This window comes from Schistocerca gregaria, chromosome 2, assembly GCF_023897955.1.
Source record: "Schistocerca gregaria isolate iqSchGreg1 chromosome 2, iqSchGreg1.2, whole genome shotgun sequence".
Lineage (NCBI taxonomy): Eukaryota > Metazoa > Arthropoda > Insecta > Orthoptera > Acrididae > Schistocerca > Schistocerca gregaria.
The window spans coordinates 946,519,195-946,536,622 of record NC_064921.1 but is presented as its reverse complement, the minus strand read 5'-3'; the positions used below and the strand labels follow the sequence as shown (position 1 = coordinate 946,536,622).

The window sequence follows — 17,428 nt, the reverse complement described above, 5'->3', positions numbered from 1 at the left end:
ATAGACCCAACTGGCACCATTGAGGTGTGACCCATGCCCTCTGCTATCAGCACCCTCCCCAGCCCCAAATTAATGCCGTATTAAGGTGAGGCCGATCATGAAGTTGAAACAGTTGCACGAAATGCACATTAGTGCCACCAGTTTGAGCAGCCACCTTTGCCAGGTCACCACCCACATCGTATTCCCTGTCCCTATCAAGAGTGTTCCTTGCTTCACCCACTATCACTACCTGATCCTCCTTCATAAAATTCCTACAAAACTCCCCTATGCTGTCAGTCACTTAAGCTAAACCTGCACTAGGCTTCACAATGCTCGTGACCTGGTACTCACTCCCCAACACTTCCTACAAATGCCGGGCCACACCTCTACTGTGAGAACTAGCTAGCAGCAGAACCTTCTTCTTTCTACCAGACTTTGCAAGTAACCTAGGCCTCCTAATTGCTTAGGACTGCTGCATCTACATTTACAAGAGGCTCCTCTCCACTCAGCTGTGACAGTTGGTCAAATCTATTGCATATACGCAAAGTAAAACTGTCTGAATACCTCTTCTCCTCTTCCTAGCTGCCTTCTTGCCAACTACCAGTTCCCATTCCCCACCAGCCTTCACCCTCCTCACCCTACCTAGTTCCTCGTTTGCGCGTTGTAACCGCACCTGAAGGGCACAGATCTTACGCTCCTGCTCCTCTATCAATTTATTTCTACTACAGATTCTGCATTCTCAGGAGAAGATCTCACTGAAATGACCACTGGCTTCTCCACTGCATCCCCCCCCCCTCCCCAATGAAAATACCTTGAACAAATCTCACACCATAACCTACTACTCACAAACCTATGACAGAGCCCACACTTCTCACTCATGGTAAAATTTTACAGTTACTGAAAAAGCTATACGCCTACATTACCAAAGTCAGTTACACCAGTAGAACTATTTATAGAACTAACAATAATGGTCTCAAAATTCTCTGCCAACCAAGAAAGCCACTACTTCTACTAATAATACTACATCATAGCTAATACCAATACCAACAAAACTTCACAAAATTATTAGCTGAAACCAAAAAATTCAAATGGCCACTGGAACACTAAACGATGTTAAAACACTGAATGAAAATTTTACTAAAATATTTCACTAGAAACAATAAGAAATATCAATTGAAAACTAAAGCACACAATTTACTAAATGACTTAAACGCACAGAAAACTCTAAAAAACACAGTGAGTGAACGATTCCAAAAGTTCATTAAATCATTATTTCACCACAAACAGCACAAAACACCACTGAAACTATTAAATTTAATAACTGTATAACAGTGCACAAATAAGTTTGTCAGTAGTTAGCTTTATAATCGTTATAGCTGCGGTGCACGCCATAAAGTGTAAACACACTACGCAATATGTTACATTTACTGTCTTTAGGATAACTTGATAGTAGCAGTCTGTAATGTGTATGCATTATTGGATATCTGATATGCTAAATGAAACAGGGCTTCAAAATGGAACTCTAATTTCTGTGGAAAGAAAGAAAAAGAAACTACATTTCTGGTAATTCTTTCATTCAGTCATACTCTACATTCCAGAGAAACCATAACATGAGAGAACATTTAGGCTTGTAATGCTCTGACCCTTTGTCATTTTCTCTGTATCTCTAGACTCTGAGGCTATAACTAGGTCATAATCATTAAGGTCAACGATCTGGTGCCAATAGGTAATTTTTATTTGTTTAAAAGTACACAGTATTGAGTTATATAAAAGTTAAAGGGTAGTACTTTAATTGGTCACTGTTCATAGGCTGTAGTCATGTTCAGCTATTGCTTTGGCAATGTTTCAAATGGCTAAGCTTATCTCAATCTTTCATTATGATTACACTACATGCTTTGATAGCCCCTTCACAGAATTCAGATCTCTCCCAACAGGACTTTTTTTTTCAAGATGGCGGTGAAAAAAGGTTCACGAAAATGGAGTTCCGCGAAAAACGTAAAAAAAGAATGAGTCTTTATGTATTCAGTGCGAAAAAAAGTATCGTTGTTCGACCTGGAAAATGTTACTGCTGCGAAGTTAAAGCAAAAACCGTAAACGAAATCATTACAAGATCAAAATCTAGTGAAAAAACCGGGGCAAATGCAAATTCAGTGACATCGACATGTAAATATTGCGATGACTGTCGTCTCATTTTAACTGCAAAAAACAGTGAAATCAGTGAACTTAAAAGGACTGTAGCCTTATTGGAGAAACAGCTGCAACATCTTGGCTGTAAAACTCAACAAACAGAGCATCGTCTGAACCTGGAAGAAATATCGGCTACGAGTGATGTACTCAAAGGAAGAACTACTGTGGAAACCAGTACAAAACTTGGAAATAATAAAGTAAGTGCATCAAATAGTTATAATGACAAACGTGATTCCACAAACAATGTCAATCAGGAACATATGAGTCCAGATAATAATTACAAACAACAACAGCCGTGTACTCTAAATTTTTCGCGCATGTCGCATCCTAAACTAAGAAATATGATTAAAAAAATCAGTCGACTGGCCTCAAGTGTCCAAAAAAGAACAAAAAGTGTTGATTTTTACCGATAATCATGGACGTCAGATAGCAGAAAAGGTAGCAGATACACAAACTAACGCAAGTGTCCAAGCCTTTGTCAAACCAGGAGCAGGCATTGCAGAAGTGACAAAAACAGTGGTAAAATCACATGAAAACCGTAACCCAAAAGACTGTGTCGTAATTTGTGCAGGTACGAATGATGTTGCCAGAGATAGTGAACTCATCACTGTTCTTGAAAGTGTGCTACCCAAATTAGGCAACACAAATGTAGCTGTTGTAAATCAACCACATAGATACGACCTTCCTTCTTGGCATGTGTAAATAAATTAATAGAAAGAGTAAACAAATAGATAGTTATTGTATGCAAAAAGTTTCTGTATGTGAAATTAATAAATGAAAGCATGTTAGACAGGTCAATGCACACCAGCCATGGCCTTCATTTAAATCACAGTGGGAAACAAGTTTTGGTTGAAGAAGTCTGTGGTCTAGCAAATTGGAGTCACAATAGGCCTAATATAGAAGCAGTCCAAAGTACTTTCCACAAATGGGTCATAAAGAAAGATGCGATGTCTTATAAAAAGGTTGAGACATTTTTTGGGGAAGTAGACTGTGATGCAGAATTAAATGGCAAATACACTGAAGATTGTACACCAGAATGTACAGTCATTAACAAACAAAGATGATGAAATAAATATACTCCTCAATAGTGAATGGAAAGATGTTTCAGTGTTATGTTTCTGTGAGCATTGGTTACAAAATGAGTATTTTCAGTACTTAAAAATATTACATTTTAATGTTGAAAACTGCTTTTGTAGAATGGAATTAAAACATGGGGTAACTTGTATATATGTAAAAGAAAATGTAGATTATAAGAGTATAACATCTGTTTGCAAACTTGGTTGTGAAAAAGACTTTGAAATCTCAGCTGTTGAGTTAATGTCTGAAAACACTATTATTTTATGTGTGTATAGATGTCCTGTTAGCAACATAAGTGTTTTTTTCAAAAAATTGGACCTTGCTTTAGGCAAACTTAAGACAACTGGGAAAACAGTGGTACTATGTGGTGATTTTAATATTGACTTTCTGAGCCATAACTGCCACGGGGAAACGTTTTTATATATTATAAAAGTGTACAATCTTTGTCTTACTGTTAGCTCTCCAACACATGTAACTAAAACTAGTGTCACTCTCCTTGATCAGGTATGTGTAAACATATACAAGTGTACATCACAAAACTTTGATACTAGCTATAGTGACCACCTTTCGCAATTACTGACCATACCTGTAAATCACATTTCGCCCAGTATAGAAAATGTAATCCATAGAAGGATTTATAGTGGGAAAAATATTGAATACTTCCAGTACCTAATCAGCGAACAATCTTGGAGAGAAGTATATGATACCTCTAATACTAACGAAAAGATGGAACATTTTTTGAACATTTTCAAGCAAAATTTTGACATAGCTTTTCCACAAAGGAAAGTTATTTCCAAAAGCACAGATAGATTCAAAAACTGGATTACACCAGGCATCAGAGTATCTTGTAAAAGGAAGCGGGAACTTTTTCTGCAGTCAAAAACTCACAGCAGTCAAAAATTTATTAATTATTTCAAAAAATACAAGCTAGTTTTGAAACACGTCATAAAGGAGGCAAAAATGAAGGAAAATGACAAATATATTATGAAGTCATCCAATAAAACGAAGTCCATGTGGAAAGCTGTGCAGGATCTTACGAGGAAGAAGACAACTCACAAAAATATTGTGATATCACATGATGGCAAGAATGTCATTGACCCTAGGGAAGTTGCAAACAGTTTCAGTTCCTACTATGCAACTATTCACCTAATACAACATGGAAAGAACTTTCATCTATTGAAATAAATAATATATCCATGTGCCTCAGTTCAGTAAGCCCAGCAGAGCTTCTTAATACCATCAATTCATTGAAGAGTAAGTATTCAACTGGTATCGATGATATTCAAGATTATATTATAAAAATAACAGCAAGACAAATACTTTCACCTTTATTGGACATATGCAATTCATCCTTATTATGTGGTGTCTTCCCTCAGCAACTGAAAATGGCAAAAGTAATACCCCTATATAAAAAAGGTGATCATCAATGTATGGGTAACTATAGGCCTCTGTCTCTATTGTCAGGGTTTTCGAAAATTATTGAAAAAGTGTTCCTTTCAAAATTACATTCTTTGACAAGAATAATATTATTTCTGGATGTCAACATGGCTTCAGACCACAGAGATCAATTGAAACTGCCACTTTCAATCTGATAAACCATGTCTTAAATACAGTGGACAACCACAGAAATATCTCAGGTTTATTCTTGGACCCAACAAAAGCTTTTAATGTGATTGATCATTCTATACTCCTGAGGAAGCTTGAATGATATGGTGTAAGAGGTGTGCCAAATCAGTGGATAAACTCATATTTGGAATATCACTCTCAGATAACTGAAATTAAGTACATGGAAGAAAATGAACTCCAGGTACACCTTTCAGAACCATGTGGACTAAGTCATGGTGTTCCACAGAGCTCCATTTTAGGTCCCTTTCTTGTTTTGGTCTACATTAATGATTTCCCATCACACGTTAGGGATTCTGAACCAGTACTGTTTGCAGATGACACCAGTCTATTGATTGAAGGGAACAATGAAAAAAATCTGCAAAAGATATTACAAAAGGAGTATCTGAATGGTTTACCAGAAACAGACTAATAGTTAATCCCCAAAAACGGTACTCATGAATTTCCACACTGATCAAAATAAAAACCAGCACAACCTGTAATATGTATAGATAACCAAAACAATAGTGCTGTCAATGAAACTAAATTTCTTGGGATTCATATCCAGGAAAATCTTAAATGGAACAAATCATAGCCCTAAATTCAAAACTGGCAAAAATGAGCTATGTGGTAAGAATTCTCTGCAACAGTACTAGTGCAGAAACAGTTAGGGCTGTATACTTTGCTCGTGTACATTCAATACTGAAGTACGGTGTCATTTTCTGGGGAAATGTACATCAGGCCATAACAGTTTTCAGGAAACAAAAGGCAATTATAAGAATAATGAAACAAGTGAGCAGCAGAAAATGATTGAAACCTTTCTTTAAAGATCTAAAGATCCTACCCCTTCCCCACATTTATATACTGGAAGTAGTCATGCATGTCAAAAAAAGCATACTGAGAAAAGAAAACCCTTTTCCTCAAAACAAAAGTGTCCATGATTACAGTACCAGGTCAGACAGTGACATACATGTTAATCATTGTAACATCACATTATGCCAAAAAGGTGTATGTAATGCAGGAATAAAACTTTACAACAGATTACCAAGGCATATAAAATCTCTTACTGAACTACAAAGCTTTAAAAAGTCTGTGACATCCTACCTTTTGAAAAACTGCTACTGTTCAGTCTCACAGTATCTTATGCAATAAAAAATGTAATTTGTATCTTTAACTGTAGAAATAAGTTATAAATGTACAGTATTTCAAAAATTTGTAATTATTAACTGTATAGATCCAATTTGTCATAAAAAGTTATAAAATTTATGTTTGACATTTGAAAATCCTATAGCTAAAAAGGTTTTCTGTCCAATATCCTGTGTACAACATATGTACTTAAAAAGAGATTTATCTGGACAAATAAATAAATAAATATATTCTCTTTTTATAGTATTTTGTGAGACCCTACATTCTGTTATTAAACTATTTTGCTCTGGTTATTTCCATACACACTTTATGGCCTTCACAATGAAAGGCCCTTACAACAATACAGATCATGCTATCAGGATACTATTCCTCTGGCAGATCTTCATGTGTGAGTCAAATGTGGCTTTCCATGTAGAGAAAACGTAGTGAAAACCTAAGTAATGGGTAAAGCAAAAAGCAGCAGGCTTTGTTATACGAGGTGTCTCAAACCTTTTGGGTCAAATTGAAACAGATGGTAGTGGGTCCACAACCAATTATACTGAGATGGGTAACCAAAGGATGGAAATGCATATTTATTATGTGATGGGCATATACCACATAACAGCAATGTAGCTTATAGTAATTGTTCAAAGCAATGACTGCCGGTCTCAGTGCATGTGTTGCAAAGGCTTATGCAGTTCTGCTGCACTCCTGCAAAGAACCCAGGTCTCTTGTACACTGGAACAGGTAGCGAGTGATAAACAGTGTAAACCATTGACCACCAAACAAATATACTGTACACAACTTAGCTCATAGCATGTGTGTCATGTGACAACTGCATGAACCACACCAGCGCATTAATTTCTGCTTCATGGATATCACTATCCCTGGCATCAGTTCTCCATTGCATCACGTAGCTTGTGATGTTGTCCGTAGTGAGATGTGTTACTGTGTACATTGCATGATGCATAGACAAAGATGGAATGTTGTAGTTGGCAGACATACATTTAATGTATGGTGCACCAGAATGTGGCTAATAATTCAGCACAAATGTACAGAGACTGTGTTGATACTAACTTATGAGAGACAAGGTCATTCACACCACAGATAGCTTGCCAAGGTTCCTGTCAAAGACATGTCCAAATACCATACTTTGAGGAGATGGCGCTGGGTTGTGTGGCCAACCACCCAGTAATAAGCACCTGTCAACTTGCTTGGGAAATGCAACTTCAAGCCAGCCAGAGTGGCCGTGTGGTTCTAGGTGCTACAGTCTGAAACCGCGAGACCGCTATGGTCGCAGGTTCGAATCCTGCCATGGGCACGGATGTGTGTGATGTCCTTAGGTTAGTTAGGTTTAAGTAGTTCTAAGTTCTAGGGGACTGATGACCTTTTTTTGCAACTTCAGAGGATACATTGTAGAGAGCACTGGTGGAAACAGGTATTACACCCCTGTCATAAAAAAACTTGTGCAAATAGTTGAACCAATGGGCTGTGAGCCCTAAATTCACTTCTGTCAATGGGTTATCCATCACAATGTTGTAGTGTTGAACTTTTTACAGTTTTTATTGTTCACAGATGAAGTCTCATTCACCCGTGATGGTGTTTCCAACAGCTGCAACAGCCATGACTGAAGTGACGACAATCCCCACAGTACCCTCATTGATAGCCCCTAGCAATGATTCTCTGTGAATGTATGGGTGGGCTTTGCCCAAGATCACTTATCAGCTCATAGGAGCCAATTTGCTGCCTTTGCACTTGACAGGTCCATGTCATGTGGTGTTCCTGCTAGAACTTCTGCCACACTTCTTGGAGACTGTGCCCTTTGTTGTCCATGAAAGAGTGTTGTTTCAACTGACATTACACCAGCCCAAATTGATGTTAATGCCTGTGAACACCTGAACAACATGTATCCTCATTGTTGGATTGGGAGCAGAGATCCTGTCTCATAGCCAGCATGATCGCTGGATCTCACATTTTTGGACTTTTTACTCTGGGGTTACATCAAGAAATTGGTATATGAAACCCCATAGAAGTGGATGAAGACCTGATTGCTGAAGTCCAAGCTGCCTGTCTCCTGGTGCAACAGACACTACTGTTCAAGAGAATGCAGCGAAACTTCATGCGCCATTGGCATGTGTGCTCTGAGACTTGCAGCCGTCACTTTGAACAATTACTTTGAGCTACATTCGTGTTATGTGGTGCACTCCATGCATGTCAATAACACAACAAATATGCATTTCCAAACACTACTTCCCCTATCTTAATATAATCAGTTGTGTACCCACTATCACCTGCTTAAATTTGATCCAAAAGATTTGAGACACCCTGTATTTGTAAGATACTGAAACTTCTCTACAGAGTGTTTCTGTAAGAGCTTGCAAAAATTTGACAAGACATAGAGGATGCTCCACTGAACAATTTGAGGTAGAGAACATGGGGTCAGAGAAGCCAACTTAAGGAGATAATAGGAATAAAATCACATTACTGTGTACTTTTTTATTTACATTATTTTTAGTTAACTGCAAATGCCATTATTTACACACTGAACATACCATTTATTCTGTATCTTATGAAATGTGCTGAAACTGATGGTCATCAACCTCAATGCAAGCATGACACTGGTAAACATGATTCTGATGCACCCTGACAAATATCCCTGGTGTGTTTAAAAGCACGTCTCGAGCAGCTACAATTTTGACAACTAATTCCAGCTCTGTATCCACTGGAGTCTAACATACAAGTGACTTTAGATATCCCCATAGGAAGTAATGAAGGGGATTCAAGTCAGGTGACTTTGCAGGCTATGGAATAGGACCTCCCCTTCCAATCCAGTGACCAGGCAAAAAAAAAAAAAAAAAAAAAAAAAAAAAAAAAAAAAAAAAAAAAAAAACCGCAGATGGTTTCAGACATTGACATTGCAGTGAGATGGTGCGCTGTCATGTTGTATCCACATCCTCTCATGAACAGCCAAGGGTATGTTTTCCAACTCTCAGGTAGAACTCTTTGCATGAATCTCAAGTACAGGTGACCATTCCAATGGCCAGGTAGAAGATATGGCCCAATGAGACTGTTGCCTACAATGCCAGCCCAGATATTCACAGCAAAACATACTTTATGGTGTGACTCTACTACAGCATCAGGGTTTTCCTCATCCCATGGGTTTTCCGCATCCCACACATGGCTATTACTGCTGTTCAGAGTAGCATTATGATCAAATGAGACCAAGTCAGTTAACAGCACAAGCTGGAGGAAATCAGGTCAATCAATCCGTTGTTGTAGCAACCATTGACACAATGTTACTGTTGGTGCAAAGTTAGTCACAAGCATTGCATGAACTCGCTGTGGGTGATATGGGTGTAATTGTTGCTTGTGCAGTACTTGCCACATGCTAGCATGTGCTGTGCCCATTTCATGTGCAGTATGATGAGTACTTGTAGTGCTCTTCAAAATTGGGTATGCGAGTAGTCCTCATGTTGCAAGGTCCCTCTTTTCTTCTTTTCTATTAACCAGTATCCTGCATTCATTGATCAAGAGTAATAAACACTCTTCATGATGGACAATGCCTGTTAGCAAATTGTTCCCTGCACAGCCTTTCAGCAGTGGGAGCACAGCGATGTACTTCCCCATACACAAGAAGCATGTCAGTGAGTTCTAGAAACTGTACCAATACTACTCCATCTTATTGTACTGCAAGTCTCTGAATAACACTGAGTAATGAATGGGTCTGTCATAGATCCATAGCACGTTCTGTTATGGGACAATGTAAATAAAACACAACAGAGCCATCTTATGGACAAGTAAAGTAAACAAAACCTGCATCATGACTTTCTTATAATCAGGCTTTCCTCCTTGTTTCCTTGCAGGAAATAAAGAATGTAAATGTAAATAAACAGCACAGCATGTGTAAACTTGTATGCAAGTTAGTAGTAAATAAGCTGGAAAACAGTAATGCTAGACAGAGCAGTTGACAAATTTACTTCCATATCACCTTAAGCGAGCTTCTCCGACCCCAGGTTCCCTACCTCAAAATGTTCAGTGGAGCATTCTCTATCTCCTACTGCATTTTTGTATGCTCTTATGGAAACAACTTGTAGAAAATATTTTTATGATGTACTAGTGTGGACTATACTGCTTAAGTGTGTGGGATCAATATGAAAACAGACTGACAAGGAACACTAAGTGTGTACAACTACCAGCTGTACACTAGTTATAACTTTGACTGACCTGCAGGAGAATGTAATGGAAATGCTGAAAAATATCAGTGAGCAGGTACTAACAGAAAGGTACTGAATGTACTTTGAAAAAGTCTTCATTGTCTTCTTCTTCTTTTTCTTCAGCCTTGTCTTGTCCTGTTCCACTACAGTGTCAATGGGTTGAAGCAATGTCAGTAAAAGTAATCTCTGCTGGACATTGCACAGTTACTCACAAAGTGAATATGTAAAAGCAGTTAAGAAATTTGCACCAAACAGCAAGAATTAAACCATGTGGCTTGTCTGAAGTGTTGTGCATATACATTTTAAAACTTGGAGCTGGTTTTCTATGTTCAAATGTTGTACTGTGTAAGAGATATTTGGGATGTATAAGTGATGTGACATAAATAAAAAAATGTATCAAAGAGCTTTAAAAAAGTGAAACAGAGCACACTTTTGTTACAAATCATGCTCAGCTGGGATTGAGCCCATTATGAGAACAAGAAATATTGTATTACATCAAGTAAATATAATCACATCAAAAAAAATATAGGAACACACAATTTTACTTATTTATTTGGTTTCAATGTATAAGACAAATGTTTTTGTATGTTGATTAATGATAAAACATGAGATTTGTAATGACAGATGCAACACATTCATACAGCAATTTTCTCCAACCTGGATACCTGCAGTCTACTTTGTATTTACTCTTTGTCCTGGTTCTCAGAATGGGGACAGTCGGCACCCAATTATTCACATGTCAGTATTTGTTAAGACAGTTCACTGATGGGTGTTCAGACTCAAAGCATGCTTATTGCAGTTATAAAATCAGCATCACAAGGTATGTTTTGAAGTTCTTTGTTTGCAATTTGAGCCAGTTCCTTTTCAACAACGTCTGCCACTTTATCCTGAGAATGTTTCGTAAGCCATGTTGCTATACGTGACAGGAGCCAATTAAAAGGACCTAAGCCTGTCAGCTTCAAATTTATTCCCTCCAAACGTTGTATATCCAGTTCTTGTAGGACCACATCACAGCCTTTTGGATCATCATCTCTTTTACTAAATGATATATTCAGCAGTACCTGAAAAAAGGAACATAACTGACATAAACAGTTACTTCAAACTCTTACCAGCTGCTGTTTTACAAGATACACATGTTTTGATTTTTGTTTGTGATAGAGATTTTATTAAATGTTTTGTTACAAAAGATGCATATTGGCTAACCATTTTCTCTCTGAAATGAGTGCAAGAAGAAAAATCCTACTATTATGCATTTAACCATATTTTAATTTCATGTTCAGAAATATACAAGGCATATATGCAGTACAACTGACTTAAATGTCTACTTCTTAAAAATAAATATTATGACATAGAAGTCTGTATTAACATTATTAGCAACAGTTTAGAAGTTTGTTATTTCTACTCCATTAGATGGGTGTGTTTTTACTTCAGTTATACCAAATAAGAAAAGTTATGTAATATTTGCATACACAAAGATGTATTTATCAATAACTGTGTACATTTTATGGGTATGATGTGAATTTGTATTATTCATTCATTCATTGTGTTTTTAGGGTTCCATCATAAAGGAGAACCTTTTGGGATGTGAATAGAGTCAAGAATATATTTAATAAGTGAAGCAGTTGTTACTGATGTTAAGCTTGTATAAATTGTTTGAGCTTACATGAATTAATCTTAAGCTAATAAAAGTTAACAGAAAAGCCCCCATTTTGAAAAAATACAATATTATGAAAAGGATAGATTGCTACTCACCATATAGAGGAGAACTTGAGTTACAGGTAACGAAAACAAAAAGATTGTCATACATATGAGCTTTCAGCCAATAAGCCTTCTTCTAATGTAGAAAATGCACACACATTCATTCAAGCACAATTCACACACATCTGACTACAGTCCCTGGTCACAGGCCACAGCAAAAATGATCTGCTAGCACCAGGAGTAGACATTAATAACAGTCATACACTAAATGCAACACTCTAGGTACAATTTTTTGGGGTCCAGATGGATGACAAATTAAAACAAAATCAACACTTACAGAAACTAATTCAGAAACTAGAGTGTACACTGTACCTGAAACAACAGTAAATATAATATCTACAAAGCAGAATTGAATAGCAAGAATATTGTGTAAAGTAGATAATGGCATAGTCTGGAGGAACCCTGTTAAGGATCTTGGAATCCTTATAATATTTTTCAGTGCATTTTTGATTAATGATTTTTTTCATTGACAATAAAAATCATTTTCAACTGAATTGCAACATATTCGACTGCACTACAAAGCATGAAAATATTTTTCATGTGCACTTTGGCTTCTTGTCTAAGATACAGAGTGTTGTTATGTACTTCAGTTCAAAGCTATTCAACAAGTTTCTGTCTATTTTTTTTCTTTTTGTCATCAGTCTTCTGACTGGTTTGATGCAGCCCAGCAGCCCACCACAAATTCCTTTCCTGTGCTAACCTCTTCATCTCAGAGTATCACTTGCAACCTACAACCTCAATCATTTGCTGGATGTACTCCAACCTCTGTCCTCCTCTACAGTTTTTGCCCTCTACAGCTCCCTCTAGTACCATGGAAGTCATTCCCACATGTCTTAATAGATGTATGTGTATCATGTCTGAAATCAGCAACTCTGGTAATAAAATTTAAACAATTTGAAATATTATTAAAAGAGAAACACGCCAACCAAGAGCCCAGGAAGACAGTATTACCATCAAATTGAAAGAAAACTTTATGAACAAAAAGTCAGAAGTTGAAAATATTTTTAATAATCATTTTCTAAATGTTGTGGATATAGTAGGATCCAGGTGTTCATTAGAAAATGCTAGGCTGTTAATGGAAGAGGCCATACCTATGCAATTTGATACAATTGAAATCTCACCCACTTCTCCCTCTGAAATTAGGAAAATAATAAACTTGCTTAAAAGCAAAAACTCACATGGAATTGATGACATTTCCAGCACAATACTAAAAGCTTTTTCTCAACAGATAAGTAAGATTCTCAGCCACCTGTGTAATAGCTCTCTGGAACAGGGCATTTTCCCTGATAGGCTGAAATATGCTATTGTTATACCTTTGTATGAAAAAGGGGGTAGATCTGATGTCAACAATTACTGTCCAATCTACCTTCTCCAAAATTATCCAAAATTTTTGAGAAAGTAATGTATTCAAGAGTAGCTTCACATATCTGTAAAAATGAAGTACTAACAAAATGTCAGTTTGGTTTCCAGAAAGGTTTTTCTACAGAAAATGCCATATATGCTTTCACCAAGCAAATTTTGAATGATCTGAATAACCAAACACAAGTATAGTTATCACACCTGACAAACAAGAATTAACTGATGAAATTGTCAAATTCCTAAGTGGTTCCTTGTAAACAGACTCTCACTGAATTTTGATAAGACACAGTACATACAGTTCCGTACAGTAAATGGTATGACGCCATTAATAAATATAGACCTTAATCAGAAGCATATAGCTAAGGTAGAATATTCAAAATTTTTAGACGTGTCCTTTGATGAGAGATTAAATTGGAAGAAACACATTGATGATCTGCTGAAACGTTTGAGTTCAGCTACTTATGCAGTAAGGGTACATGCAAATTTTGGTGATCTGACGCCACTTCGGTGACCTGCGCGTCAATGGGGATGAAATGATGATGATTAGGACAACACAACACCCTGTCCCTGAGCGGAGAAAATCTCCGACCCAGCCGGGAATCGAACTCGGGTCCTTAGGATTGACAGTCTGTTACGCTGACCACTCAGCTACCGGGGGCGGTCACGAATAGCATTAAGCAGTATACTGCAGTATACTGATAGTTTATTATTAATACAGTATACAGATTGCTTCTGTGGTTCGCTTATCTTTTGTTAATGATTAACTTGAAGCAGTCCATGCCCTTGAATGTTGTTGTACATGATTGAAACTGTGGAACCCAATGAATGAATGAATGAACGAATGAATGTTGTTTATTTGTTTAATGATTTTGTGCATTATTTCATCTGTGGAAATCATTGAACCATTAGGCCACATGACTAAATGCTGAATTTTGACATCAAAGAAATATGTACAAGCATCACACAACAGATTTGGCAGCCCACAGGTGTAACAGTACAACAATCCTGTTTCTGTACTCAACATGAAGCTTTACATTTGTCAAAGCTCTGTGTGTGGTCTGTTTGTCATCCTGTGACAATGTCACATTTTGTGATTCATTTTCTGATTCACCACTTGTCTGCTTCTCTTTGTTCCATGTCTTTTGAACATACTTCACTGTGTCTGAAGTACTATAATAATGATAATAATAATAATAGTAATAATAATAGTAATAATAATAATAAAACATTCAAGTGGACTAATCCTTTACAAATTTCCAAACATCATAATTTGGCCATATTTCACCCTCCATTGTATATGAGTTGTGCTGATCTTTCATTTGGTGATTGTAGGTGATGACAATACATAACAGTCAACTGTTTTCTACAGTACTTTACACACGGCATTTCAGGCAGAAACAGAATGGACCATGCTGATTATTATTATCACATAAATATATGCTCTATCTTCAGTGTTTTCCAAGATACAGCTGTTTGCATGTGTAATAGAATGAAAATAGTGTAACTGAGAGTAAATTAATAGTTTTTCAACTGTTGTTTTTTATTCTTGATTTCCATCTAAAATATTATTGAAAAAGCCTAAAACAATTTTTAGCACTTTTACAGTTTAAGTAGACAGAGGAAGTTCCAGTGGCTTTAAACAGAATCTTTATATGCTTAGTGGCTTGTGCATCCAATACATAATAAATGATGTTTAATTACTGATTTATCAAAGTGTAGCACTCTATACTATGAGAGCTGCTAAATAGGTAATGCAACATACATTTTTTCTGAAAGCAGGTTGGTTTTATTCAGGATTCCAATACACCACATTATTTATCACTCTTTTGGCTACAAAATCCTGGTTTTCTACATAATCTATGTTCAATGCGACGCCCTTACGCCACATTACTGGGAGGGATTGTATGCCTGCATGGTGCCGTTCTACTGGTTGACGTCAGAGTCAATGTCTTGCCATATCAATAACCTCTCCAACATCCGTATATTGCTTCCTGTGGAGTGCATCCTTCATTGGGCCAAACAGATCGAAGTCCAAAGATGAGAAATCCAGGCTATATAGGGGATGGGGGGGGAAGAGGAAGAACAGCCCAAAGAAATTTTGATGAGCTCCTCTCAGGTGCCCAGATTTGTGTGAGTTTTTGCATTGTCATTGAGTAGTTTCTTCAGTTTCCTGAGGGTAACACAGTACACCTCAGAATTCATTGTTACACCATGATGGAGGACATCAAACAGAATAGCCCTTCCAGAGTCCCAGAAGACCATCATCATGACTTTACCAGCTGAGAATGCAGATTTGAACTTTTTGTTTGGAGGAGAGGGTGGTGTGGCACCACTCCATGGAGTGCCATTTTGTCTCTGGTTGGAAGTGATAAATGGAAATGTTGTGTGACTAGGGCCTCTCATCAGGTAGACTGTTTTCCAGGTGTGTGTCTTTCGATTTGATGCCACTTCAGCAACTTGTGCGTCATTGGTGATGAAAATGATGATGATTAGGACAACACCACACCCAGTTCCTGACTGGAGAAAATTTCCGACCCAGCCGGGTATCGAATACGGGCCCTTAGGATTGAGATTCTGTCGCACTGACCACTCAGCTACTGGGGGTGGACGTTTCATTGCCTGTGATGATGTTGAACAGAAAACCTTGTAATACTTAAGCAAGTCTACACAGGTGGTCCTTCATTGTCCTTTACGTCTTGTGTTAGATGGTGGGGAACCCAACGGGCACACATCTTTGAGTACCTCAACTGGTGGATGAGTATGTTAGCACTATCAACGGAGACATCCAGTTGAGCAACAAAATGTTTGATTGTGATCTGTTGATCACCTTGAATGTGAATGTCCACATGTTCCAGTATTGCAGGAGTCATAACTGTGTGCAGCTGGCCGGCTCATGGGAGATCAAACAGGTTTGTGTGACCTTGTTGCAATGATGACAGACCCCTCACCCAACAACTCAACGTGCTTTTGATCACTGCCAGGTCTCTGTAGACATTCTGCAAGTGCCCATGACTATCTGCGATGCTCTGGATTTCTGCAAAAAGAAACTCAGAAACTCAGTGACAGCTCGCTGCTGTGAAGTGCGCCTCCATTACAGACGCCATTTTGAAGGCTACATATATCGTCACCACCTATTGGAACTTCATTAAGTTATAGGGGCTGAATCGATGTCTCACAATGAAATCCGCATTACGTCAACCGAAACTGACCAAGAAAAAGAATGTATTGCATTTCTCATTGGCTCATTGAATACCCCATGTACATTTTTTTGATGGGTACGTTATTGGTAAGTTTTTGGCGTTGCTTTGCGAGCAAATAACGAAGCGACAGTTGTTTATCGAACTAATCTCAATTGTTTTCTCTCGCGCAATATGAAAAACACAAGGCTGTGAGGCAATAATGTTTTCCCGCTCTTGTAGTACTTATTCCCCCTTCAATCACACGCGTTTATAGGATCTTTCTGCAATTATCTTAATTAGTTTTCCGGAGTAATCACACCGTTAAGCAAGGAGGACGCTGTTAAAGCTGTCGCTTTGTTGGAAGATGATCTCAGTATGCATTACATTCCACGGATAGATACAGTGAAACTGCAGATCATGCAAGGAAGCCAGGATCAGGCCCGAGAGGAGCAACATCAGGAAGAGCACTTCTTACACCTTCAAATTCACTGCAACCGTCGCACCACTGCTGTTGAAGCATAAGTCGACTCTGCCATATTCGAGGGCTCAGTGTTGGTAAAGAACCGTTTGAAGAAGACTGGAAAGAGCTAATCTGCAATCCAGAAGACCTGCTGCACGCTCAGAACTCGCCAGAGAGCTGACTACGTTCGTCAAGGGGATATCGCGGTTGGAGATTGCAGCGACGAGAGCAAGTGTTGTTTACCAATGAGTCGCAATTTGGCCAGCGATGCTCTGTAGAAATCCTGGGAAAGGTGTTGCCTTTGCACATTATCTTCCAGGAAACTTTTTCATGATGGTGTGGGCAGGAATCAGTATGAATGCAAGGAGTGGAGTTTGGGAACCTATAATATCGGTATTTGGAGGAAGTCCTTTTGCAGCATGTTGCACCTTTCGCTCCATTTATTGGTGATGATATTACACCAGTGTACGTCAATATGTTGCGATAAT

The 17,428-nt window shown here is 37.9% G+C and overlaps 1 protein-coding gene across 1 annotated transcript in view; it reads right to left on the bottom strand.

Moving 5' to 3' along the window:
* Positions 1 to 10,718: 10,718 nt before the first annotated feature.
* The window catches only part of LOC126335406 (uncharacterized), a 219,650-nt gene continuing 212,940 nt past the window's right edge, over positions 10,719 to 17,428 (bottom strand). The window contains exon 5 of the mRNA XM_049998674.1: positions 10,719 to 11,245. Within this exon, the coding sequence (XP_049854631.1) occupies positions 10,964 to 11,245 (282 nt within the window). The 3' untranslated portion in view covers positions 10,719 to 10,963. The remainder of the gene's footprint in view (positions 11,246 to 17,428) is intronic.